Source organism: Watersipora subatra, chromosome 9, assembly GCF_963576615.1.
Source record: "Watersipora subatra chromosome 9, tzWatSuba1.1, whole genome shotgun sequence".
Lineage (NCBI taxonomy): Eukaryota > Metazoa > Bryozoa > Gymnolaemata > Cheilostomatida > Watersiporidae > Watersipora > Watersipora subatra.
In genome coordinates, this window is record NC_088716.1 from 24,025,126 (window position 1) to 24,050,569 (window position 25,444).

Genomic DNA, 25,444 nt, shown 5'->3' on the forward strand with positions numbered 1-25,444 from the left:
AGAGACATTTAAGCAGAAACTTTGCTGCTCGGCATGGCAAACTGGAACTCTAAGATTGGGTGGCACAAGTAAAAATGTATTTTTAACCAAGAGCTAACGACTGTAGTCTTCAAATAAGTAGGAGTTTTTGTTTCTTTTTCAGTTGATTTGGTGCGATATGGACACACAGACAGAATCAATCTTCTAACTGCTACAGTAATCTTTACCATAATGAAAGCCGTGTTTGCCAATAAGTACACGCGAAGACGAAAAAGCATCATGTTTCATAGAGTTAATGGAGTTTTAATTATTACGTCATTTAGCATGTGGAATCGGGAAAAAGGTAAACGGCGGATGATAAAGGTAATTGAATCGTAAATACAATGTAGCTTAGTGATTAAATGCACGGTTCAATACTTGTGGTTGAGCTCTTTGTGAGTTCAAATCCAGCAAAATGTGAGCTTTTAATTCCAAGATTATAATAGCTATAGCTGAACATACCAAAGGACAGACAGACAGATTTTGACATTCATAGATTTATAAGCTGATACTGTTTCGTTAATCATACTTATAATTAACCTAATAAATGACCTAGAAAAACAAACATGAGTGCTTATGGATACTTGTAGATTATGAACTATGTTTTTAATGGACAATATAACATATAGTGGGTGTGTAATGATGATGTACTCTGTCAGCACTAAGCCACGCTTACAGATTAAAAAAAAAAATTCATGCCATGAGAATTGAACTCATATATTTGGCTTGGTAAACCAATGCACTAACCACTGCTCCCTTTGACCATGTTGCACCATGGAATAATTGTAAACATACTTATAACCCCTAATAATCTCTCAAGACGCACAGGACTGCCAGTGGGCTAGTGATATATTCAAACAGCTTCTACAAAGCTGAATGAGATTGGACCAAAATATTGAATGCGACAGAAAAAACTTTTTTCTATAGAGCGCTTTTTTATTACTTTTGGCACTCTACTAAGGATAACTCTCTATGAAAAAATGATGCTTATTGTGGCTTGTTGCTTTATAAGACAACTTTAATAATTACAATTATATGATATTTTTATTCATATTTTGGAAGGCTGAATTTTGGTAGCTCAAAGTGAAAGTACAACAAATATGCCACTTTAATGCAATAGGCAATGAGCTAGGGTATATCAACCAATAACACATCAAATGCACTGTTGCAGATGCTGCCTGCTTGAAACCTTATTATAAGATTTTGCTAAGTAAAGGCTCTGCCTCAGTTGAAGCCACCCCGAGCAAAGCTGAAAAACCGGTCTAAATCTATGGATCGTTGTCTGTCATTCTTGTACTAAGGCTAGGTCACATCATCAATGTTTCATTGTCAATAGAGTTAATTACTTCAAATCAAAACTGTTGCCTACTCTCTCTACATGATCGGTTGTGACATAAACGGTAAAAGAATTTATAAGATGCTAGCTACCAAATAGTGTGGCTTGCACACCTAATTATAGAAACATAAATCCACTTTCACAGGTTTTTCTGTTTAGAGTTACTGTAATATTTTATACAGTTGCAAACATCACTTTTTTTTACAAATGTCATACAATATTAAACCCTCTCACTTAAAATACTGCTAGCTCAGCTTGTATCAAAAGTAGCTATCCATTTATGAGTGAACAGTAGTTATTTAAAAAAGCATCGATTATTTGGTTAGATAAAAATGCACATCAGGATATTTCTAATCCTCGCCAACTAAACTGTACCATTCACCAAACTCCTTCAAATATTGTTTGATGGAAACTAGACATAAAGATCTGCTAGTTTTACTGTTTCAACTTCTTTGTGTTATCATTAAAAATATGTTTTCATTTTAACCAGAGAATCACCTGCTGGTAATAAAATGTCCAAATTACACAAGAAAGTTATCAACTCATACGAATAACAATGCTTTGAAAGTCAGGGTATGTTATCTGCTAATTGAGTTGCTTACTGTTACAGAGTAGACCGCTGTCAGACTCAGCCAACCTCCATTGTTGGTGCAGCTGTGGATAGAATATCTGGTGAGTGGTCTCTGCATCGCACTCATCAGCATGATGATGGTAAAAGTGTTGTAGAAAGAGACTATCCATGAGAAAAGGAAAGGCAGGAGCAGAAGAGGCCAGTACCAAAACTTCTAAAATAGATGAGAGATGTTCTAGTTCATTATTCGGTCCCATTTAGCTGACAATTTCATGCTGCCGAGTGACATCCATGATGAGTAAACCTCACAGTAATATAAAAGGGTTCAGCTTAGCTTTAATTATATTATGCTTCAAGCTTTTGCTTGCTTTGAAATATATTGTACTTGAGCAACTTGAGCAACATTTTTTTTACAAATTCAAACTCATAAAGAGCCTGAACATCTCTTCCCAGAATAACAGCTACAGATCAAATTGTGAAACTTGTTTGATGTTGTCATAAATTACTAGAAATTTACAATTTAATTTAATTAAACATTATTTTTTTTATTATTTTATTGTTTTATAATTTATTTTAATTTTAAATTCATAGCTTAAATTAATAACTTTGATTAAAAAGCAACAATTTATGAAATGCTATTTGAACAAGGGTTGAATGTATAAAAATGATTAAAATTTAAATTTATAATTCAAATTTATAATTACTTTGTTTATTAAAAAGGTAAAATTTATAATAAACTATTTAAAACAAGCAACATGGTTAATAAAAATAACTGATAGATCAAAGCAGGAGAAGATATTACAAAAGAAGATGATCCTACAAAATACACATTTAGTCTGTTTGCGCAGGTAAAGCTATTTGCAGCAAGTAGATGTTATAGTATGCTGAGGTAAAACAGGGATACAAAATAACAATAAAGCGTAATACATTACAAATACTCATTTAACAATTGCTATTGCTTTTAGCATTGGCTATCATTGGTCACGTTTGTCTAAAAATATTCTAAGTTATAAGCTTTGTATTAAATATCTACTGTTTTTGTTCTCTACTACTAGTGTGGGTTGATTTTATATCGATAGTTGAAAAAATGTTCCGCCTATTTGTTAATTATTATAATATTAATTCAAACCCATCAGAAAAGGTTTGAGAAATAAAGGTACACTCAATGCATGTCCGGTGTTGCTCGGGTAATAAAAAACAGCTTATAAACATTGATAGGTAATTTAGTTATCATTTACTAATTTGCATAAGCTAGTATAAATATTGCTAAACTTGCTAATAAGAGCTGTGAGAGCAAGCTTTGGTGACATGGTGCATTACACAGAATCGCCATGCGTATTTCAACCCGGATAATGACTATCCGCGAAAAGCATCCATTGTATACTGTGTAGCTTGTTGCCTTGTGAATGGGAGGTTCTGAGATCAAACCCTTTTCAATACGAATTTTTCATTGCTACATTTCAATCAATATAGCTGGACATATGAATGGAAACAGAAGGGCACGGTCGACGATCGACTACAAAGACGAAGGCTGACAGCCGAGTTATTATTGTTACAAATTGCTTGGAGTAAAAGGCTAGAGTTTAACAACAGTAGCAAGGGAAGACTGTCAAAACACTGTAATAACTTACAGAAGCTAATTTTATTGTCCTTAATGTTCTAACCAACTCAGGCTAAAATACATGTAGCAACATGTAATAGCGAGCGCAAGGTCTTGTAGGAAGCACCTGCTAGCTGTGGCATACTTATTTGACAGGTGTCAACAAGTAGAAATGAGTAAAAAGTAATCTTAGCTTTGACATGTTAACATGGCAACTGCAACTCTATGTACCATAAAGCTAATCACCAGTACCTACTTTGAAAACGCCGTTTACTTGCTGGTACTGTTCCAGAGCGGAGTAGACCAGGTAGAACATGACGTAAGACATAATGACCAAACTGTAACTAGTAATTTTTAGCCTAAAGAGAAGGTTCTTCCTGTCCAACTCTGTCAGGCCTTTTTTCTTCCAGTACTGTTCTCTTAGCGGCATAACTCTTTCAACAGGAAACTAATTTCTTCAGTGCCTAAAAGTAAATTAAAAACATGCTGCTGACAATATCATATTATCAAATGGCATAATCGAGCCAAAGAACCTAAGCTTTGTAAATGAAAAAAATCTGTTAAAATCGGTTTTAATACAGCTACATAGTTTTCATAGTTAATTAAACATTATAAACTATCAGAATTATCATATAAAATCCTGTTGGTTAAGTTTGTTTTAGGTTTAAAAGAGTTTATGTGTGTAAAGAATTGGTACCATATAATTAGTCATAGTGTTAATAGAATGTTTGTAAATATTAATATTTTATATTATTGGTATAATTATTGGTATATTATTTTATATAATTACTCATAGAGCATTAGCTGAATTAAGTGTATGAAAAATGCAGAAAGATTTTCATTTTCTCAGATTCATGACAGCAGTCTTCTCTGTAGAGTTCTTCAAAACATTGACTGACATACGCTGTATACAAAATAGTGTATAGTGTATATAGTGTACAGACTGTATACAAAACATCATATAGTGAACAGACTGTATACGACACATTCTATAGTGCACAGACTGTATACGACACATCCTATAGTGTACAGACTGTATACGACACATTCTATAGTGTACAGACTGTATACGACACATTCTATAGTGCACAGACTGTATACGACACATTCTATAGTGTACAGACTGTATACGACGCATCCTATAGTGTACAGACTGTATACGACACATTCTATAGTGAACAGACTGTATACGACACATTCTATAGTGCACAGACTGTATACGACACATTCTATAGTGTACAGACTGTATACGACGCATCCTATAGTGTACAGACTGTATACGAAACATCCTATAGTGTACAGACTGTATATGACACATTCTGTAGTGTACAGACTGTATACAAAACATCCTATAGTGTACAGGCTGTATACGACACATCCTGTAGTGTATAGAATGTATACGACACATCCTATAGTGTGCAGACTGTATACGACACATCCTGTAGTGTATAGAATGTATACGACACATCCTATAGTGTGCAGACTGTATACGACACATCCTATAGTGTACAGAATGTATACACTATACGGCTGAAATATAAACTGACACTACAAAGCTAAGGCTCTCTATATTCCCATGGATCCATAAGTAGAAAGTTTAACTCAATTTAAATGACTCCCTGAGAGTCAGACTCCAAGTTACTGAGTAATAAATTCCTAACATTTTAATGGTCAGTAAATGCAATAGTATTTGATGCAACTCAGGTAGTGCGTCCCTGTAGTTAATTCTCTGAAAATACCTTAGCATACATACACTATCTTGTACATGCAACTAGGTGCTATTTTTCGTTTCTATACTAGCCAGCACTGCTTAGCTCTTCAAGTGTACACAGCCTTACCTTGTCACCATGTCGTCTGCTGACTTGAGGTTTAACTTCCTGCAGCACAATCCCTCACTACACAACGTCTCCAGTTAATGCTTTTGTTAACACACAGCGTATACTCACTCAGAAGGCCGCAGCTTGAAGACTACCATGGGAAACGTGTCTATCAACCATTTTGTTTAATTTCGTGCTCCAATAGAACAAAACAATAAAGATATGTTTTTATTTATATTTTGTATAGAATAAAGGAGAGTAAACATCCATCTTAAAAATACTACAATTCGAAAATAGCTGCCAAACCAGCAGCATGTGTAAGATTGTCCATCCGCAAACCCTTATTATGATAGCAAGTTATATATATATACAGATAGATAGATTGTGCACAATAACATCACACATACAATAATAAACATCATGAAAACCACAGATAGCTTATAATTCTTATAATCGTAAATTTTTCATTATTCTCTTACCGCAAAACAAGACAATAAACTGAGCAAGGGGATTGATATGAAAATATTGATTGCTATGTTGCATTCGGAGACAAAATAAACCAAAAATAAACAACAGATATAACTCATTCACCGAAATTGATAAACATTCATACTTTAGTCTTGCATGTACTTGTACCTCCAATCAGTGAGAGCTCCTGAATTGGACTTGATAGAAAGTGGAGACATGAACTTAAGGAGATAGTGCGGGCCTCCAGCCTTGTCATTCGTACCTGCAGCAAAAGGTTTATCACTCAGGCTAACTGTTAGAGAGGATTGAAGTTGTGGCTGCATGACAAGCATAGTTGAACTTTCGATAAAAAAATTTGATAGTTTTACCGTGATCTGGTTTAATCTATTTTAATCTTGAAATATAATGGCCGTCAGATCACCTCAAACATCAAAAACAATTCCAAATGATAGAAAAATACTGATAGTTTCTGATAAATCTACTAAAGCTTTGGGTAAGTTTGTCTTAACTAATATCCTCTATGATTAAAAAAAAGCCCTATTCGAATTGAGCCAGAAGCAGTTGAAAGAATTTGAAGTCAAATAAATAAAAGTATGCTGCAAATGCTACCTTTGAGTTCTGAAGGTTGCAGATGCACTGCTTACCATTAGCCTGGTCCAACCGCTTTATTACTGGCTAGTAAAGCATTAACTGCACCTATCAGCAGCGATGTCGGGTCATTTGGCGGGATTGTTTAAACTTTAATGAAATCTTGCAAATGTAAGATAATAAATGTTTCACTCGCTGAAGTAAGGGATGACTCATGAGTGGATTTTTTCTCTCTAAATTTAAAAAAGTTGCATAGAAATTAAATATTCTGCGTCAAAAGTTAACCAACTTTGTAATTCTCATCTTTAAAATATTCACAGCACATTTTAGAACAGACTATAGTTTGATCATCTCTCAAGTGTTTGTTGAAGAAAAAACTAGGTAAAACTCAAACTAAAATTTTTCAAACTCAAAGTATACTTAATGTTTCAGATGTTCTTAAGAACCATAAAGATATCAATATATCATACCAGACTTCCTGGCTCCACCAAACGGCTGCTGACCAACGACTGAGCCAGTTGACTTGTCATTTACATAGAAGTTACCGACGCTGTACCTCAGAGCATCTGACCAACGATCCAACACTTGCCTGAGAAAGGAAAGTACAACCATGACATAGGCTGAACAAAGCTTACTTCGCTGTCACTGATTTTAACCAAGATGATAAAACAACTAGTAAGGCATCTACGACTATCTTCAGGTGATAGCCAGGTATTTCCAACCAATCACATCACGATTGAATGAAGGATACATAGATTGCATGCAAGCTGGTTTGTGAATCTTATTACATCAAGAAAAGTTACTTGTTTCCGGGATTAATGAAAAAAAAAGCACATAGACTCACACCACGAGTTCAAAAGTAATATAAGCAAGGTCAAGGTTGCATCAGTCAGTCCCAGAACATAATACAAAAAAAAACTAAAAATTATGACTATTACATTGTGTCACGTGTTTCGCCGAAAATGCTGGCCTTTCGCTTGACATTACTACATAACTGGTCTGACCATGTCCTGAACATCATCATTATTATTTGAAAAAGTTTAAAATGCTGATTAGAAATTCAAAAATAAAACAAATTAAGTATAAAAACTCCACTTACTGGTCTTTGGCAAAAATGGAGCCGGTAAGGGCGTAACGGGTGGAGGTGTTGATGTGGTTGATAATTTCAGCATCAGCATCATCATTGTAAACATATATACTCAGCACGGGCCCGAATATCTCCTAAAAATTATGACCAATAATGTGTGATGACAAGGAAAGACAATTTAGCAAGTTGCCCAATAAAGTCACTGCAGACAAAGATTGTAGCTATGATGAGGATATCTTTGTAATGACATGACTCATTAAATTACTTTTTAGAATTAATATGTGGTATTTTGGATTGAATTTTCAAAGTAATATTTGATCAGACTTCAGATTGCGAACATATAACTAGTTATCACATTTAGAAAATAATATTGTGACGAATTAAAACAACATATATAAATCATAGTTTTTTAAATGGGATTATCAGTTACCGTAAAACCTCTAAATGAACGCCACCTCCATTTGACCGCCACTATAGAGGAAGGGTTAAAAAATAGAGCGCCATGACGTTCAATTAGAGGTTTTACGGTAACTGATTATCAAATTTAAACAATGACATGTTTTATATATGTGATTTTAACTCGTCATAGTAAGTTACCAAAATAAATTATTTGTATTTTCATTTTCTTCTACAAAAAATAAATGAAAATAAAAACGTTAATATTTATAAAAAAAAGTACAGGGATAATATAATAGACTTATTTTAAAATGTTTTTTGTTTTAATTGTCTGGTGCATAGCTAGACACGAAAGAAGATTAACATAGTTTTAAAGAGCGCAATACTAAAACTTGCACTCCTTAACTAGCCTAATCCTTTAGAAACTGCTACAAAACAAATGCTCGTTATGACTGTATAAAATAACTTGTTCAAAACTAAACTCCAGGCGTAGTACTAGATGGTTCTCCATCATAAAGAAGCTGTTTAATATAAATTTATATCCATCCAACTCTCCTTCCTTATGATTATATGAATATTCTATTTAGCAAGATTCTAATCTGTGCCATCACATTTGGAGCAGACGATCAACTTATTTAGGACAAACTAGATTCTAAAGTATGAGACAAACACGAGTGAGCATAGATGAGCCTAGCCTGAGGTGTTACTGGGAAAGTTGAAAAGTGTACTGAGAACAACGAATATGAATTATCAGAGATGCTCCAAGATAACACGAAAGATAGAACACTATCTATCCATAGAGGTATACGACCCAAAGACTATTGCTAACGTCTAAATTCACAATCCACAATCACACTTTCACATTGTAGGAACCCCAACTACATATGATCAGATGACAGAAGTTCAAGTCCAGTGAGCTATCACAATATATTAATAGACTTATGAAAAATTTCAACATTTAATAGCTTTAGACGGAATGTCAGGAGCCACTTGTTAAGAATAGATTAATCCAGACCAGCCTACTAATCAAACTTTGATAAATTATACCGGATATTTCAACTTATAAGCAAAAATATGCCAATTCCTGTGGGCCAAGCGCCCGACTAGCTGCAGTGCTACTGCGCATGTTGACCTTAATATGTTGGAATTACGGTTTAATTTATTTTTTTTCCATTTAATCAATATTGCAGCTACTGTATATATGCTATATTTTACTAATTGATGAAATGAAGAGCGCACATATATGATGCCACAAGGCCCTCGATGTGAAATAAGATATGAAAACTGGCGAGCAGTTGAGAGTAATTATACATAATCTGTTACGAATTTATTTCCTAAATCAATCTTTCACAGTGTTTCAATAAACAACAAAAGGCAAGTTTGATAACTTTTACATTTTAAATTCATTCTCTCCAAGTAGTGCTTGATTCGAGTTATTACATGTGAATTTACAAACCTGCTTTGAGTGTATTTACACTGGGCACATATCAGCTTACTTCACACCCTGTATATAGTGATAACCTGTGGTGAACATTCAATGTTTACAAAGCCTTGAAGATGCCTTATAGATGTAAATGAGTAAGTCCTACTGCAATGTAGAGACTAAAGGTAGGGCCACACGTATCGTGTAATTTCAACTAATCTGGGAAATTCCATTCGTACGAAATTTCTGACCTGCCACACGGAGTTTCCCCACCACGGATTCGTACGAAACTAACTTTCAACTAGCCAATCAGAATGCGGTGATAACTTGAAGCCAATTCCGTTTCAATCGTTTGCTTCAGTACAAACATGCGCCAAAGAAAACGACCTTCAACATTCAACTAACCTTTTCAACCGACCAACCAAACAACGATTCGTAGGAATTTCTGACGTTTCGTCCAATTCAGGATTCGTTCATCGTGCGAAACCGACGATGGACGAATTCGTCCAAATGTCAATTCGGACGAACCGTTTCGTCCAAATTTCGCCGATTTTGTGAGAACTTTGTCTCGTGTGGCCCTACCTTAAAGCCTGGTTCCAATATGGGCTGTGAGACCGTTGGCAGAAACTGGCAGAGACCCCCCAACACTTGTGGCGCTAGGCTTGGCAGCTTATGTTCAGATAAAACCGCGTCGCTGATTATCCCATAAAAATGGCTGCTTTTGAAAGTGCTGATGCTTCTTTTGCCATCGCTTGTTTTCTTGGAACGACTGTTGGTCTCACCACACTTCGAACCGCACAATAAGGTGTCACTGTACAGGTGCTTCACCTATACAGTGCATTTTGGGAAGGCTTTGTCTGCGGCTCCTTGCGAAAGTTGAACAGCACTGAACTTTTGCATTGACCACTACAACTACTGGTGGTACTCGGCGCGTCGGTTCCCATTTCACTTCCAATAGCCCTGCGATCCTGCCACCGGTGCTTGCGGCATATCTGGGAACCAAGCTTAAAATAGGTTCTTCACTTCAATCACCACTGTTAACATAACTCTGATACCCAGAGAGCATCATCTTTGAATCAGATTTGAGGCTATGAGGGAGTAGACTGACTTTACCTCTCTGAGGAGCTTGTCATTACGGTCCTTGCAAAGGACGATAGTTGGCTGAACGAAATAGCCTTTAGAGTTGTCACACTCTCCTCCCGCCAGCACCTCGCAGTCAGAAGATGTTCGTGCATGCTCAAGATAAGAACTGATCCTAGAAAATGACTACAAAAGTAATTAGACACTGAAATAGGCAAATGCACACAATATTGTTTTTAGAAACAAAATATATTCTACATGAATGACAATTTGCATCAATAACATGGTGCCTACTATCTGTGATATGACATCACACATAGTATGTACCAATAACATGGTGCCTACTATGTGTAATATGACATCACACATAGTATGAACCAATAACATGGTGCCTACTATGTGTAATATGACATCACACATTCATTTCCAGTGAAAATAAATCCTCTTTAGATTTCCTCACAAGTCGTGCTCCAGTCACTTCCAAAAAAGGCCAGCGGATTATAAAACAAGCACCTGCGTACCTTGTCATCTATGACTGCAGATAGATAGGAGCTCACTTCTAGAGGAGAACCAACTTTGATTTCTTTGTGCGCCTCGACCAACCTACAAACAACACAAAACAGCTGTGAAACTTAGGCTATCGGACTTACTATCACAGGCTATAATAACCCTCATCTCTCTCCACAATTGCTCTTCAACATCTCCTATGATTTCAATCAAACACTGAGATGAAATTATGTCTTCCATACATCAGTAAGGTTTAGAGATACAGCGATGTTCTTTAAATAAAACAAACTTTCAGGATAGTGGAACCGCTTCAAAACTCAAACACAAAAGTTTAAGGAACATTTTGCTTGGAAATTCGTATATACATGTACATGAATTTGGAATTTGAACAGCCAAGTGTGCGTTTACTCGGCAGCATAGGTTTAAGCCAGCCTGCAAACAAGGATAGACATATGCATTGTATATTGCGCAAAAACTTTATTTCCACTTTTTGTGACCAATTTTTATTAATCATAATTCCCACGAATGTTCGCAGTGATGAGAAGCCATAAAGGCAAACCATCAATGGAGTTAAAGAAGGGGACAATAGCAAAGTTTGAAATCTTCATTTTTGTAATTAATTTCCTGTAAGTAGTTATTTTTATTTTTAATGCTGTATTAATTCATTACGTTTTCCAAAATATATATACATTACATATTATTATAAGAATGCATTACTCATTACCCTTTTATCCTTATTGGGTGAATTGATTCCGTGTTCAAACAAATCAGTCGTCGAAAAAATTCAAGAACGAATTAAGTGTGAGAACGGAAGTAACCACAGTATAAACCCATAAAATGCATTTTTTATTCCTGTTAAAATAATTAGCCCAAAAAGAATGTATTATTCAAAGATAATTTTTATCTGACTGACATTGTTCAGAAGTTTTCTTTCCACAAAAGTAAAAAGTAAAGAAGTAGTCTAAATATTTACAAATCAAACGTTTTTGTAGAGACTTAAATTCATTTAAATGAAATTCACTTAGTAAAATCGCAAAGTGGCACTCGATTGGCTGTCAAACCATGTACATAAGGCCATTGTAAAACGCTAAATATTAAAAAATATATATTTGGCTTTGTTTGTCCGTGAGTATGTCCGCTACAATTAATTCAACAACCTGTTTAAAAATTTGATCCTTTTTTTGCGATTGAAAATGATGCTAAATACGATTTAGTAGTGAGGGGACCATAATGGGGCTCAAACTCAAGACATTTAGCTTGTAAGACTCGTAAGACTTGTAAGACTCTAACCAACTGAGCTTATCGGTCATATTTCAAAACCGGAACCAATTGAGTCAATCAGAGATGAATACCGCTCATTTGTATTTTTGTTTTGTTTAGTTGTTTGAAAAATACCAAAAAAAGTTTAAAAACTCATGCTGTATGCTTATCCGGGCTACTACTACTATCCGGGCATGGCTACTTGTACAAATTATTCAGTAATGCAGACAACTCCCATTTTAGAAATATTTTAATATTAAATTAAAAGTTATTTTAACTTGATATTAAAACATAATATTAACTTAAAACATATTAAGTTATATTTTAATATAAATAATCCAATAAAATATAACTAATAAAATATCAAAATGAAAAATCAGAGAATGTAATTACGCTGGAACATAATCCTGTGATTGGAAACAGACAAAAACGGCATCCTTGTACCTTTTTCATACACATATAGAATATAATTTCAAACTAAATATCTAAAAGGTGTTATACTCTTATACTAATCGAATGTCAACTAGGAAGCAGATACCTGAAACTATCACAAGAGTAAACTAAGGCGTGACTCACCCATCGATAACTTCCTGAGCACAAGACTTGGGCAGGAAAAGTCTGGAGCAGGCTGAGCACTTCTGACCGCAGAACTCAAAGGCAGACATGATTGTTCCATTGATGACTGACTTGAGGTCAGCAGTCTTGTGTACGAGGTGGAAGTTCTTTCCTCCACATTCTAAATACACATATATTGTACAACCCATACTATTGTATAACTCAAAACTAATGTATAACTACCGGTAACTCTTAGATATGTGTACTTACTTCAGAACCTTGAACCAATCCATGAACCAATTTACAGTGTTAACTGACTACTAACTGACGACGCTATCTTGAATGTGGAATTACCTCCCTACACCACAATGAGAGAAAACAACTCCCCTGATAACAGCGTATCACGATTTAGGGAACCTGCATTGTTATCAACACAATACAGAGTGTCTCAGGACTTGATGCCTGAATGAATTGCCGGGTAAGAGACTTGTATAACACTATTGTATAACTATTCTATTCAGATGTATTGTTTATGTGTGTTTGCCCCTGTAGTGACAGAGTTACAGGAATGTCTCAGTTGATATGAATATTATATCTGTGCAGTGGCATGATCACATGACCAGGGTACATTAATTAATTATAAAAACATAGGATAAAGGAGTTGTGCAAACAAAAATGGCATGTACACAGTCAAGTCGACCAAGGATTCTTTTTTGCAAATTGACTCACATATATGACCGTTTGCTTTACAGATCCTGTTGGATCATTGTCAGGTGAAGCAACCAGTTGAAACCGGTGAAAACAGGTGTTTAGAAAAGTCTTTTATGCGTAATACCTAAATTTCAGGTATTGTGAAGCCTCAGTTTTTTATAATAAGCATACGTATTTGGCATGCATATCTGGCCATGATTCAAATAGCAACTACCGTTCAACCAGTCATTATGATGATATAAAAAGAGATTAGTGCTCTATTGTTTACATAATGCTAGATCAGTTTCCTAAACACTTCAACTAATCACAGATCTATTTTCAGAGTGAAGACCTTTAGTATGTGCAGAACATTTTATTGGTACATTCGTGTAGATACTAACAACGTTTAGGGAAACTTATGCTAAATTTTATCTAGAATGCCAAATGGCCACATCACCAATATATTTTGCTTTGTAATTTCCATTAACTCATTGAAAGCGTAATATTATTAAAAACTATTATATAATAAAAACTATTAAAAATTATTAATATTAAATCTAAGTAAAGATAGTCTTTCTATCGGCCTCATCAATGATTTGGTTATGTTCAATAAGATAACTGAGAAATGCAGCTATCAGTTTTGCATAATCGTTTTATATGTAAGTTTAGAAAATTGTTAATTCATTGGTCAGCTACCCTAAACAATGTATAATTATTTTTATCTGTTATCAAATGACCAGTCAAACCGTAATTATTTTTCAAGCTATAATCAAATATGCATGTCAATTTTAGTCAGTTACAAGAGAACTGATTCTTTGGAAAACCTGAAATTTGGTGATTTCACATAAAAGACTCTGCTTAAAAACATAACCCTAACAAATTAACATATTGTTAACGGGTGTTAACAGATTGGTTATCATGAAAACACATTCTGTACGTGTATGACGTGCTTCTGTAGTTATTGACAACACTTGATTTGCCTTATGGCTCCACAGGACCTTTAATAATTGATGATTCTGTATTTAAAAGAATGATAAATCATTGATTTGTCATATAACTGAAATCTAAAATTATTAAATTTAAGCTTAACCAGATAAACCCGACAAAAGGTTATCTCATTGCTACTTGGGTGATCTCATAGCAAAGGTCTGACTGACTACTCCTAAGGTGGTTTCAACATGATGAAATGATTCAATGCTACTTGGGTGATCTCATAGCAAAGGACTGACTAACTACTCCTAAGGTGGTTTCAACATGATGAAATGATTCAATGCTACTTGGGTGATCTCAAAGCAAAGAACTGACTCACTACTCCTTGGGTAGTCTTAAAATATAATGAAATGATTCAATGCTACTTGGGTGATCTTTTCCAAGTATCATGAGAGTACATGTGGATTTGTATAAGTTTTGATCATATTTTAACCAGTTGAACTGTCATACTTGAAATACTACTAATGTAATGTACTTTATGAATAACGTGATAACAAAAAGAGTTTGTGCAATCGGCGTGTGTGTATTTGCTCAGCATTATAAACCATCAAATCTTTGTTTGCACTACTGAGAATTGTCTAGGTAATATTTACATAAGATGGAGCATCAGTTTAAATGCCCGGGACACTTGTTCACTATTTACTAACGGCATGTGACCTAGCAATAGCAATGTGACGTGAAGAAGTAACGACTCACCTCCGATCATCCTTGGAAACCCAACGAATGAGCCGATGTTGTTAGCCACGCCTTTCCACAGATTTTCAAAGGTCCTACAAACAACGTACGATTGCTAAATGCTTGTTGTCAGACTGTTACCTAGTTAGTTTAATATGGGTTAACTATTGTTAATCGCTTATTGCTGGTTGGTTATTGCCAATTAATCACTACTAATGTTTGTTATAAAATTCTTGTTGATGCCATGGTACTTCTAGATGTTCATTGTTAGTTTTTTTTCCTAAGCAGAGCTGTAGATACATATACACCTGAGGATAACTCAGATATTAGCAGGCGTGCGCACAAGTGGGTTGAAGCCTCACAATCAGTCTTTCCATGTGTTGACATTAGTGAAGCTATGCAAATTCTGTTGGACATTTCCGTCAAAAAAGGTTCCAATGTCACTCATAGCTAAGATACCTTGATGTGTTAATAAGTTCTATTCTTTCCGCATGTAAATAGGAACAAAATGCTACAGTGACTTGGAACTGCAAGGGCACCATATACATTCAGCTTTATATAAACTAGCCACTGTCTGCAATAAATAACAGTCATACTCTACTACAAATCTCAGTCTGTTCAAATCTCCTTGACCTATATTGTAACTACACTAAACTATAGCATGGTAACCAAATGGAAACGTTGCTAAAGCATTACCATTTGAGACTACAGTAGACACCTTGACAATCTATTGGGTGTGTATTTTTTTCTGGCTATTGTTGATTTCGACAAACAGCCAGACAAAAAAGGCACCTCTATAACATAAACCTCCTTTACATAAACTCCACCTATTATAAAGAATTTATGTGAAGTTTTTGCATCATGTTATGTGAGAAAATTTGGTCCTCGCATGTAAGTTTAGAACATATCATAACTCACTCTACGCTTCCAGTGAAATTGATGCCAGCCAAGTGTGGTGAGTTAGTAACTGTCTCCCCGAATACAGGACCATCTGCTGGTACAAAGTTGATTACTCCTGCTGGGAGACCTGCCTCCCTGAATACCTTAAATACTGTGTAGTTGGAGAGCATAGCCGTGTCTGAGGCCTTCCAGAGAGATGCATTGCCCTACGGATTATTAAAGAGGTGTGTTAGCCAATCCTCCCGCACTCATAGCATTTGTAAATATGACTGACAAATAACATGTACTAATGGAATACGAGATGAGATGCATTTAAAATAACAAGGCCACTCAAAGTAATTATAAGCTGCAGAGTACGAAATTTAATTTCGACCTCGTCTATCACTAACTAACAATTACTAAAATGATATCAAATATGATTTGGTACACTTACATAAAGGAACACTTCTTTTTTTCATTATACGCTTGTTAACAGTTGAATTTACAGCAGCAAACTCCAATAATAAACTTAAAGCGCAAATCTTCAAGATTGTGTTTGTAAAATTATAATAGCGAAAATTTGAAACAACGAAAAACTAAAATAAAAATTGGAAAAGTTAAACTAATATAAAATTTTATTTTTATTAAATATTTATATTAATCTTTTATATTAGCAACCTTGCGTACTAGCATTATCTATAGCATTACTATGACAGACACAAGAACATAATAATGAAATAAAAATCAAGATACAAAATAGCATCTGTCAAAAATTTCTCTCGCTGAAATACTATCAGCTGCCCACGGCTAACTCAGAAGTCATTCTATACTACATTAAACTACCATAAGCAAGTATTACTCAAATCAAAGTCAAAAGGCCATTTAGTAACCTTCAAAGTGCTTCTTTTTACGCACACGTAACCAAAAAAAATAATTTTTCAAAAAGTATCCACATAAAATAACTTGAAACATTTTACTAAAAAATAGGTAAAAAAAAGGTAAAAAAACCTCAGAGCTAAAAATATCAAATATGTTTAGAGAACAGAGTTCAGTTGCTCGAACCTGGATGTGACAGTGACTTTGAGTGACCAGGAGTATAAACCAAGGTTAGTAATGATTTGGTAAAGAACATGACTCTGTTTCCAACAACTTTCGAATACAGAATTTACAGAAAAAAGGGCTGATATCAATTATTACAAAGCTAGGTAACAACATTTGCAAACACCAAATCTAATTTAAAAAACTTATTGGTAAAGAAACAAAATCACATACAATTTAACAACCGAGGTTATAATTTAATAATCCATACAAATTAAATTAAAACGCTGAAAAGTTTAGTGTTTTAACTGTTGGAATTAAAACTGACCGTCTACAAACTGTAAGAGAGACAATGTCAAACAAAATTTGAGCAAACTAGAAAATTGAAAAAATGGGTCTGATGTTTAGACAAGCACACAAATGAAATGGTGGTAGCTGAGGCACTCACAGCAAGAGCTGGAGCTGAGGCTAGATTGCCTCCAATAGCGGTAAAATTGAAGGGAGCAATACTAGCCCAGAATCCTTCCATTCCTCGAAAAGAAGAGGTGTTTGTCACCGTCCCAACACTGATAGGCTGGTACCTTGTGGCTTGCTGCAAGTAATAGGTACAGGTACCTTTAAAAAGAAGTGTCATCAAACTCTTAGGAACATGATAGTTCAACTTACTTTGGTGTTGTTTAAGCAGAACTAAACAACCTTGACCCCTGCAATTAACACGCTATCTATCTATTGTCACTAACTGGCACCTTGACAGTTCGGTGTGCTGAGAGAAAAATGGCCAGGTGCGATGATAAAGCACAAAGAATGAGTATATACACAACTAATTTAAAATAATTGAATAAGCAGGTGGTAGCGTTCCGTATTGGGAAGCCAAAGGTTGGGAGTTCAAATCTCGTATGATGCAATATTTTTTGCCTCCAACCATGGCTTAGGATAGATGGACGGACACAATTCATATTATAGTAAATTGTAAAAGTGATAGTAATTGCTCTCTTGTTGATGCCTTGACTGACAGCATATTGTTTATGACAAATCTGCTTTTGTTAGCTTAAACATTAGTGGAAAAACATTTATTTTTTATTACACAAACATCCACAAATATGTTTTGATGATTGATTATTTTCTATTTATCTATACATAGAGTAAACATAGAGTCTATACATAGAGTCAAGTAAACATATTGTTTGAACCTTCTTTGCTAATGATTACCGTTGACAATATGAGTGAAAAGGTAAATTTAGCAAATTTTAACAACAAAATTAACTCAATTACTTTTGTTACCTCTTAACTGAAAGAGCTCATGAAAATGATTGCATCCCTGTCAGATGATACTGCTGTAAAGCCTTCATAAGCTGGCTACTAAATGGTTTTTATACATCTCCAGAGCCATGCAAGAGCTTTTGAGATGTATAAAACCAAAGCTTTAGAAAATGGCCTAAGTCGAAGGTCATTCATAATCGATGCCTTGATAGCTGTGCTAACAAAGGCAAGTGACAGCAAGTCAGGTCCTCCTGCTCAAACCATCAACACGCCTGGAGTTCCATAGATAAACTAGAACACAATTTAAAAACCTGCTCACTTGGTGAGTGGTATGCATTATATTACCATAATTAGAATGTCTTCTAACATTACACTTATAACAAAGAAATTATGGCGATGAACACCATTTTGAGGTTAACAGACAACTTGCCAGTCTAAAATGTAAAAACTGACCAGTGATGAAGCCTCAATGGTGTTGTACTTACACATCTTTCAGTGGTGTTGTACTTACCCATCCAAATTGTACGTTGAAGGTGAGGAAGTCAACGAGTTCGCAAGCAGCATCTATCTCAGCCTGAACTATCGTCTTAGCCTGCAACAGATGCAAACGTGTGATCAACTCTTCAACTACCTTTCACTTACTGAACAACGATCTCTTCAGCCACCTACATTATCTCTTAATAAACAAAGATCTCTTCAACTATTTGCGTGGATGCTCAATGTGAATATCAAACAGTATACACAATGACAAAGCAATGCATTAGACTGAGGCCTATAAATTCTTAGACTGACTTCAGTTGGGGTTTTTATAAACGGATACTATTTTCCTCCCAAACCTCTAAAAGTAAACAATACCAAAGTGTTACAATTTTGACCTTCAAAACAAGACAGAAATTGATCAATTAAGTTCAAGATGAAATTGACCAAAATACCAGAAACATGACTTGATCCCGCAACCTGTTGATTGACAACCATGACCTCTATTAAAATTCAATAAATTTCATAGAGAAATGCATCGCAGAAAGGTTCTTCTACATTTACATAACTGGCTGTTTTTCGCATTAGTTCATGAGTTTAACTTCGAGGACAACAACAAGAAAAAATTTATCCAATGTAAACATTTTGAATTTAGAAGAATACAACCACAAAGCTTTCATACAGGAATAAGAGTTTTTGTCATAAAAGGCAAGTGTTTTGTGCAAGTTCTGTCGATAGGGATCTAGTTGGAGTTATCTCATCTCAGTGCAAAAACATACTGATCACACCAGATTAGTTTGATCAAAGTTTACTTTCGATGAGTTTACTCAACCAGCAACAAGGGTCTTTAAATTGCAATATGAGTAAACAAATTTTTTAGGATTTCCCATGCAAGAAAAAACAACTTCTATTATTTTACCAAAGTCTTAAAATAACATGAATATTTAAAAGAAATCATATTTGGTTATTTTAAAAATGAAAAAGACCTCAACAAAAACATGAGTGGCACTGGTAAAGGGGAGCAAGAAGTTGTGGCTGCAGGATTACCTGGCCCAGCATAGTGGTAGCATTCACATCCATCCTATAATTGTCAGCCAAAAGCTCTGCTGCCTTGAGGAAAACTTCGGCTCGCTTCTCATACGGTTGCCTCTCCCAATCTCGCTGTGCCTTCCTTGCAGTTTCTATCGCTTTCTCTATGAGAGGCTACAAGAACCCACTGGATACAACTCGCACAATATTGACATGGGAGAAAACTCTAAAAAATAGAACACAGGCGGGTGTAAACAAATTGACAAACAAAGCATACAGAGATGGTGGCCTTGAACAGCTGCATGCTATTCAAATAGATTGAATAACATCTTTTATCGCGAGCATTGTGATTAGCTAGTTAGCGCAACCTGTTTACATAAGTTAGACTTCAACAGAGGGTGAAGATAGACGAATCTTTCTAGTTGTTCCAAAGTGAGACCATGACCAAGTCTCAACTCATGGCCTTCACTTAGTTGGGTATTAGTGTTCAAATAAAGTTAAATACTGCTGTGAAACCTCTTTTGCATTTTGAAATCATAGATGGCAAAAATTCTAGTGAGATTTAAAATTCTAGTGGAACAAAAACAAAGTTTTTCTTATAATAAAAACACCAAATAATAGAAAGTGGTGAGTAAATATCTTCCGATAAATTATTTAAAATTCTCTGAAGCTGTTTAGTAATTACGATAAAGAACAGATGACGAGGAAAAAAACTGGAAACAATGGAAAGTGGAACCCTCTGGCCATGATAATTACCGATAAAGTTAACAAATATACATACAGAGAAGCGATAGATAAGTTGTGTTTATTTATAAAGTTATGTTAGCCTGAGTTAGACTAGCTCCATATCTCTATCACCACCTCTACTATATGCACTGTTTGTCTCCTCAATCACCAAAGCTAAATCATAATCCACATGTAAAGAAGACAGCAATATACACTTTTTTATTAAGTACTATTTTATAAATTTAGTTTTTTGCATATAAATTAGTTTTTATATTCAGTTTTTATTACATAGTTTTTGTGAAACATGCAAGTTAATGTTATATCTAATTACCTAGAGTACTTATCAATAGGTTTTTGAGATGTGGAACTAATTAACTAAAATACTATGCATTCTTATAAGAATATTTGCTCCAACTTACGATGGTTTCAACATACAAAGACAATGTCAAATTGAATAAACTTCCCATGTTAATGTTTGACCATATACAAATAGATTTATTACTGACTTAACTCCTAACAACTCTGTGTTTTTTATTTTTCAAAGAAAAACTATAAAACAGATGATAATTTATACTTACTTTATCCGCATAGCTGAACTTTGCCAGCTTCTTCTGGTGATCGAATGGCTGCAAAAGGAAAGATAACTCTTACTGCACATGTTACATTATTAATGTATTACTTGGGTAGAAAAGTGAAAAATGTTGCCAGCAATGTAAGCAATGATGAAGAGCAAAAGTATGAGGAGTGAATCATCCGTGCTGTGGACCAACTAAGATGTGGACCATGTAAGATGTGGACCAACCATGGTGTGGAACAACTGTGTCGTGAATGAAACCAAAGCATGGAAAATTACAGAGTGAACTAACAAACATGGGGACCAATCAGGATGTAGATCAACTAAGGCTGGAATAACTAAAATGTGGACTAACTAAAATGTGGACTAACTAAAATGTGGACTAACTAAAATGCTGATCAACTAAATTGTGGACGAACTAAGATGTGGGCCAACTAATATGTGGGCCAACTAATAGATGGCCCAACTAATATGTGGGCTAACTAATATGTGGACCAACTAACCTGTGGACCAACTAAAATGCCGACTAACTAAAATGTTGACCATGTGAGATGTGGACCAATTGAGCTGTATAGCAATCAGATTGTACACCCAATATATAAAATTAACTACTGGAGTATATATCATTGCAAAAACATTTGCTGGTCATTTTAAAACCCCAAATCTTTAAAGCTTTGTATTCCTGGCAAAAGCTGCTCACATATCAAATATGAAATCAAATTTGGACTTTATATTTATAACAGATGTCTATATTTCAGACAATCACCAAGGAAAGATCAATCCGTTACATAATATAAGTGCCAGTGGCAACAACGAATGATGGGATAAACAGGCTGCCTTTGCTGCTCCAGATAACGATAATTGTGACAGCAGACAGAGGGATCCGCCCCTGTCCAGGGTGACACAGAATTCAGCTTGCAGCTGGAACCTTTCTAACATTAGCTAGACCATGGTCAGCTCAATATGGTTAAACAATAACTATGGTGTAGAACAACTGTGTCGTGAATGAAACAATAATAATAGTTTAACCATATTGGCTAATATGATTATTATAACTATTATTAACTATTATATAAGTTTAAATAGCCGAACCATATTGAGCAGACCATATTGCGGACCGTATGGCATATTGAGCAGACCATATTGCATATGACAAAAATCCAGTTACCAAGCAGACACAATGACAATAGTTGTCATTGTCTCCGCTTAGTAACTGGATTTTTGTCAAATACAAAATATGTTTTAATGAAACAAAGTTTTTCACATCTAATTATTTGCAAAACAATTTAATTAAAAAAAATTTGTTCTAGACAAGGTTACTAAGCACTCGGCTCTTAATCTGCACTATTCATTATGAGTAATAAAAACATAACATACCATTTGAGAGTTATCTTCCCATAAATAGGTTTCCCATACCAAGCTTGCCCTATAGGTCTTTTCCATAAAATGATGTCAAATTGAACTGCATATGAGGTATCTAATCCTGGATATTGCACCTTATTTAGAAAAAAATTTTGCATGTTAAACCCCAAGATTGTTTTTATGTAAAAGTAATTACCAATATGTTATTTTGATAACATTTTATTAACAATATGATATCTATAATATAATATATATCAATAAATCTCACTTTTTCATACAAACTTCACACATATATGCTCTGTGCCCAGCGTACCAACAATATTTGATTTCAAAACTCCATCTGGAACCTGAGAACCAGCCTCTGAAACACCCATTAGTGGGCTGTCTGATTGAGAATAAATGAAATCCCTGGAATCGCTGTGCTGACTGCTAGAAAATGACAACTTTGGCCTACTTTGAATTAGTGCAGATCTTGCAGTTTTTAACTATAAAAATCATAAATTTGAAAACCAACCTAATATAATGATTATATAATCGCTAATAAAAAAAAGAAAGTTTTAATTACTAGAAAAACGCTTTACAAACAGGTACACACCATGACTTGGTAGTGGACATCCTTTGTGTGAAACTGCTCATCTCCGATCACAATTGGGATCTCAGTGCAGGTGTTACAGTAATAAGCCAATCGTTTCTCTAATCTCTCTCTGTCAGTAGAGCCAGGCAGGTACTCCCGTATCGGGTCATTCACGGCCTTGTAGTTGTCGAGATCCTGTGCGCTCAGCCACCGGACAGAAGGTTTAAGACCTTGACTAATATAAAACAAAGACAGAATGCGAAATGAAGATGTTTTTAATTACATTGCATATAATTTTAAAAGCGTGATTAAAATAAAAAGCATGAAAATTCAGCATCATGTTACGTTTCAAATCAAAGATGACAAATGAAGTAAGAAGATGAGAAATTCAAAAATAAATATTTTTCATAATTTCATTTAAAATTCAAATTTCATAAAATAAATTTAATTAAAAAACCTAATCAACAAATCTTCAAAATATTTTCAAAATTCTAATGTAGCAAGCTACTGAGACATGGCTATCAATGCAGCACTAGATTAATGGCTTAATACTACACCTTTTAGATAATGATACTGTACCAGTAGATAGAAACTTCCTAGATAGCAGCAATGCATAGCTCCCTGTTTTAATGCCAAATTAGGTGAGATTGATTCGCTGCGAACTAGTAACAATTGCCAACTATGTACATACTTGCTATCATGCTCTGCACACTGGCTAGGAATTTTACATTTAGCTTTTACTTTCTACTTATTATGTTTTGTTGGCCAAAGAGAGCTTGCAGATAGTAACATAAGATTTTTACATAACTTCTTAAACAAATAATTGAAGTAAAATTCTTTTACATGTCTTTACGTGTCATATTTATTAAATACCTGAAACAAACAATCTAATACAACAAAATGGAATTGTACTATTTTATTTAGGATTTAAGGGTACAAAAATATTTTAGTGGAGAAGAGAGGAAATTACAGACTATCAAGGTGATCCTCCCCTTCTCTATCAAAAGAGGTGTGCAGGATAAACGAAGCATATGGGACGTATGGTTGATTAAAACAAAAGTTCACGTACCTTCGAGCCGCTTGTGAAATTAACTGTTGCGACGATCTCAACATTGCGAAACTGTGATTTACTCCTGCAATCATAACCATGCAACCATTAAAAACGCCAATAAGATTCTGCAAGCATGAGTTGCTGTGCCAGAATTGAGTTACGAGTTTTGATCGAGTGCACAAACTAATTTTTAGCTAGGCTAGTTTATTGTATATGTTTGCAACCCAAATTGAAATTTCTACTAGTAGCAAAATAATCTTAAACAAATTAGTAAATCCTAAACTAATAAACTAATATAAATAATGTGTTTTCTCTGCAAAACACTTCCAACTTTGCGAATAGACTATTTTAATGCATTCTATTATCATACAATAATTAGTGATAGTTATACACTATATTTTATTACTAAACACAGTTAAATAATAATTTTGTCTGACAAAAATACTTGTCTATACAATTTATCCAGTTTACATATATTTATTCGCCACATTCTCATAAACCACACATTCACTGTTGTCAGTAATCTCTCATGTTGTTACGGCGAATGTCGAAGACCATTTATAAGCCTTAGTTCTGCATCACGCCATACAATAATTTTACCATCTAACGCGCGTACCTAGAAGTGGTTACGCTCCGAATGCAAAACGAGATCCTTGAACAAACGTAGTTCTAGTAAGATAAAGCGACTCCAGTCACAACACTTCTAAATTAATTCCTTGGTGTATATTTCTAAAGAGAAGTGCATTATTCGCTATACATATAGAAGTATAGGACAATATATTTATATGTGATAGAGTGTGCATGTTTGTATATTGTAATTACGAGTTGATTGTACAGTGTTTTGCTAAAGACAACTGAACTATTTGGCTAAAATTCCCACATTGGATGGCATATTCTCGTGAACATTCAGTCTAATTAAAATCATCGAGTATCTGACTTAAAATAAAAATGAGTAATATACAAGCAGTATTCTACTTTTATTACACATTGGCTTACTCAAAAAATTTAAAACAAAAGCGTAGAATAGCCTTTCCAAGTGTAGCCAATATTTTACATCGCTTAAACCTCTTGTTTAATGATAAGAAAATCTATACTAACCATTATTTTCTCTGAGTATTTTAACCTGGAAAAAGTAAACGACTTACGAGAAAGCAAGTTTTATAAATTTTGATGGAACTCCGTTGTTAAAACTAAGCCAGTTCGTGCATGTCGTGACTGGCCGTGTTTTTGTGGAGTGATTATTCTCGATAAAAATAATTAGGCAATGAAGTTGACGAGTACTTAAATATAAATGTTGTTTTTACTAATCTTATCGCTTTCTCAGCAGAGAAAGAAAGCTTTCTCGAAGAAGGGAGAAAAAAAGCAACAGAAAAAGGGAAAAAATTGAGTTTTTCTAATAATACAGGAGTACCC

General features: G+C 34.6%; 1 protein-coding gene across 1 annotated transcript; it reads right to left on the reverse strand.

Moving 5' to 3' along the window:
- Positions 1 to 5,563: 5,563 nt before the first annotated feature.
- On the reverse strand, positions 5,564 to 24,456 carry LOC137405370 (delta-1-pyrroline-5-carboxylate dehydrogenase, mitochondrial-like). The gene is made up of 14 exons (XM_068091603.1): positions 24,050 to 24,456; positions 23,002 to 23,215; positions 21,049 to 21,096; positions 19,763 to 19,918; positions 18,750 to 18,830; positions 17,427 to 17,570; positions 15,980 to 16,167; positions 15,083 to 15,156; positions 12,728 to 12,887; positions 10,906 to 10,987; positions 10,418 to 10,570; positions 7,498 to 7,619; positions 6,869 to 6,987; positions 5,564 to 6,072 (listed from the first exon to the last, which is right to left on the reverse strand). Exons 1-14 carry the CDS (start codon positions 24,127 to 24,129, stop codon positions 5,957 to 5,959), a joined length of 1,737 nt encoding a protein of 578 aa, XP_067947704.1. The 5' UTR covers positions 24,130 to 24,456; the 3' UTR covers positions 5,564 to 5,956.
- Positions 24,457 to 25,444: the final 988 nt, after the last annotated feature.

Excerpts from the sequence above, each read along its gene's own strand:
- LOC137405370 (XM_068091603.1), bottom strand. The coding sequence starts at position 24,129 with ATGGTTATGATTGCAGGAGTAAATCACAGTTTCGCAATGTTGAGATCG. Across the intron at positions 15,157-15,979 it reads AATTTCACTGGAAGCGTAGA|GACCTTTGAAAATCTGTGGA; the intron begins GTGAGTTATGAT and ends CGTTGTTTGTAG. Across the intron at positions 10,988-12,727 it reads GCTCAGGAAGTTATCGATGG|GTTGGTCGAGGCGCACAAAG; the intron begins GTGAGTCACGCC and ends TGTTGTTTGTAG.